The sequence below is a fragment of the Eurypyga helias genome, unplaced genomic scaffold (assembly GCF_000690775.1).
Source record: "Eurypyga helias isolate BGI_N326 unplaced genomic scaffold, ASM69077v1 scaffold26429, whole genome shotgun sequence".
Classification (NCBI taxonomy): domain Eukaryota; kingdom Metazoa; phylum Chordata; class Aves; order Eurypygiformes; family Eurypygidae; genus Eurypyga; species Eurypyga helias.
The window spans coordinates 836-2,249 of NW_010270484.1; the positions used below are offsets into that span (position 1 = coordinate 836).

Below are 1,414 nucleotides of genomic sequence, written 5' to 3' on the forward strand. Positions count from 1 at the left end.
CACCAACCCCCAACAGCCCCCCCCCCCGGCCAGCCCCCAGCCCCAGGGGCTGCTCTTTGCCTTTCTCCAGGCAGTGCTGCCTGTACAGGTACTCGATCACCCTGGCAAGGGAAAAGGGCAGGGCTCACACCTCGGCAGGGTCGCAGGGAGCTCCCAAACTCCACCATGGGGCAGCACCCTGCTACGAAAAGAGGGGCCCCCCCCCCCCCGGGGGGGCTGCCGGCAAATTGTCCTGCCGCCGTGGCACCAGGTAGCCCCAGCCGTGCTTCTCCGAGTAATGGAGGGGGAAGCTGGCCCAGGCCAGGCGCATCAGCTTTGGCGTCACCCTCATCTGCAGGCTGATAAGGCTGGGTCCTGGCACCCAGCCCACCTCGTCCAGCCGCGGGCACAGCTTGCGGTACCAGCTGGGGAGCAGTGAGGATGGGTCAGAGAGCACAGGGCAACCCCTGGGGACACCCAGGGTCCCCAACTCACCCCGGGTGGCCCGGCAAGTGCTGGAGTCGCTTGGGTTGCAGCACAACCGTTTCCTTCAGACGCTCCAGGCAGACCCGGCTTGCGGGGGCTTTCAGCTCCTCATCCTCGCCAGGGGGACCAGGGTCTGGTGGGGCAAGGAGGACTGGCTGGCAAAGTAGGTGGCTCTGTGCCACCCTACTGGGGATGGGGACCTGAAGCCAGCCCCCTGACGTGCACCCCAGCATGGGGACACAGGCCAGCCAAGCCTCACCCTGCCAGCACCAACAAACCGCATCCCTTCATCTGGGGACCTGTGGAAATGCATCCCTCAGGCAACCCTTGTCCCCAGGGACCACCCGTGCTCACCTTCCTGACACTCCTGTATGGACCCATCTGCACCCACCACGGCCGCAGGGGCTTTGCTGTTCCCATCCCCATCCTTTTTCTTCTTCTTTCCTGGATTCTTCTTCTGCTTAAACTCCTGTATGTCCCACTCGAGATCCCAGAGCCAGGGGTCATCCTTATACCTGCCAACGCACTGCCATCACACCACAGCTTTTCTCCCGTCCCCAGCACCTGCCTGCAGCCCCCCAGGACCACCTGGCGTCTGGTCTCCATCCTGCAAGCAGCAGGACCTGTCCCCCCAGCCCATGGGTACCTGTCCTCGTGCAGCAGCTGGCAGGCATCATTGGCCAGGTTCATCAGGGATCTCTTCATCTCCTTCTGCAGCTCCTCATAGACACCCTGAGCATCGTCCAGATACCTCTTCCAGTTCCCGTTGACTGGCAGGTAGGACACCCCCATCTCCAGCATCCCCGCAAGCGTCACTGGGTGGGGGCACCTAGAGCCCAAAGCAGCAAGGAATTAGATGTCTGCTGGCGGTAATCTGTCCTGGAAGCACCAGGACAGACACAAATATCGTGCCTTCATCTAGTTTCCCAGCCCCACAGAACCCTCAGTG

The 1,414-nt window shown here is 62.7% G+C and overlaps 1 protein-coding gene across 1 annotated transcript in view; it reads right to left on the bottom strand.

The window, feature by feature from the left end:
* LOC104514716 (DNA polymerase subunit gamma-1-like) overlaps positions 1-1,414 on the bottom strand; it is a gene marked incomplete at both ends in the record, with an annotated part of 4,004 nt that overhangs the window by 774 nt on the left and 1,816 nt on the right. The window contains 4 exons of the mRNA XM_010158468.1: positions 186-404; positions 475-598; positions 820-980; positions 1,112-1,294. Of these exons, the coding sequence (XP_010156770.1) occupies positions 186-404; positions 475-598; positions 820-980; positions 1,112-1,294 (687 nt within the window). The remainder of the gene's footprint in view (positions 1-185; positions 405-474; positions 599-819; positions 981-1,111; positions 1,295-1,414) is intronic.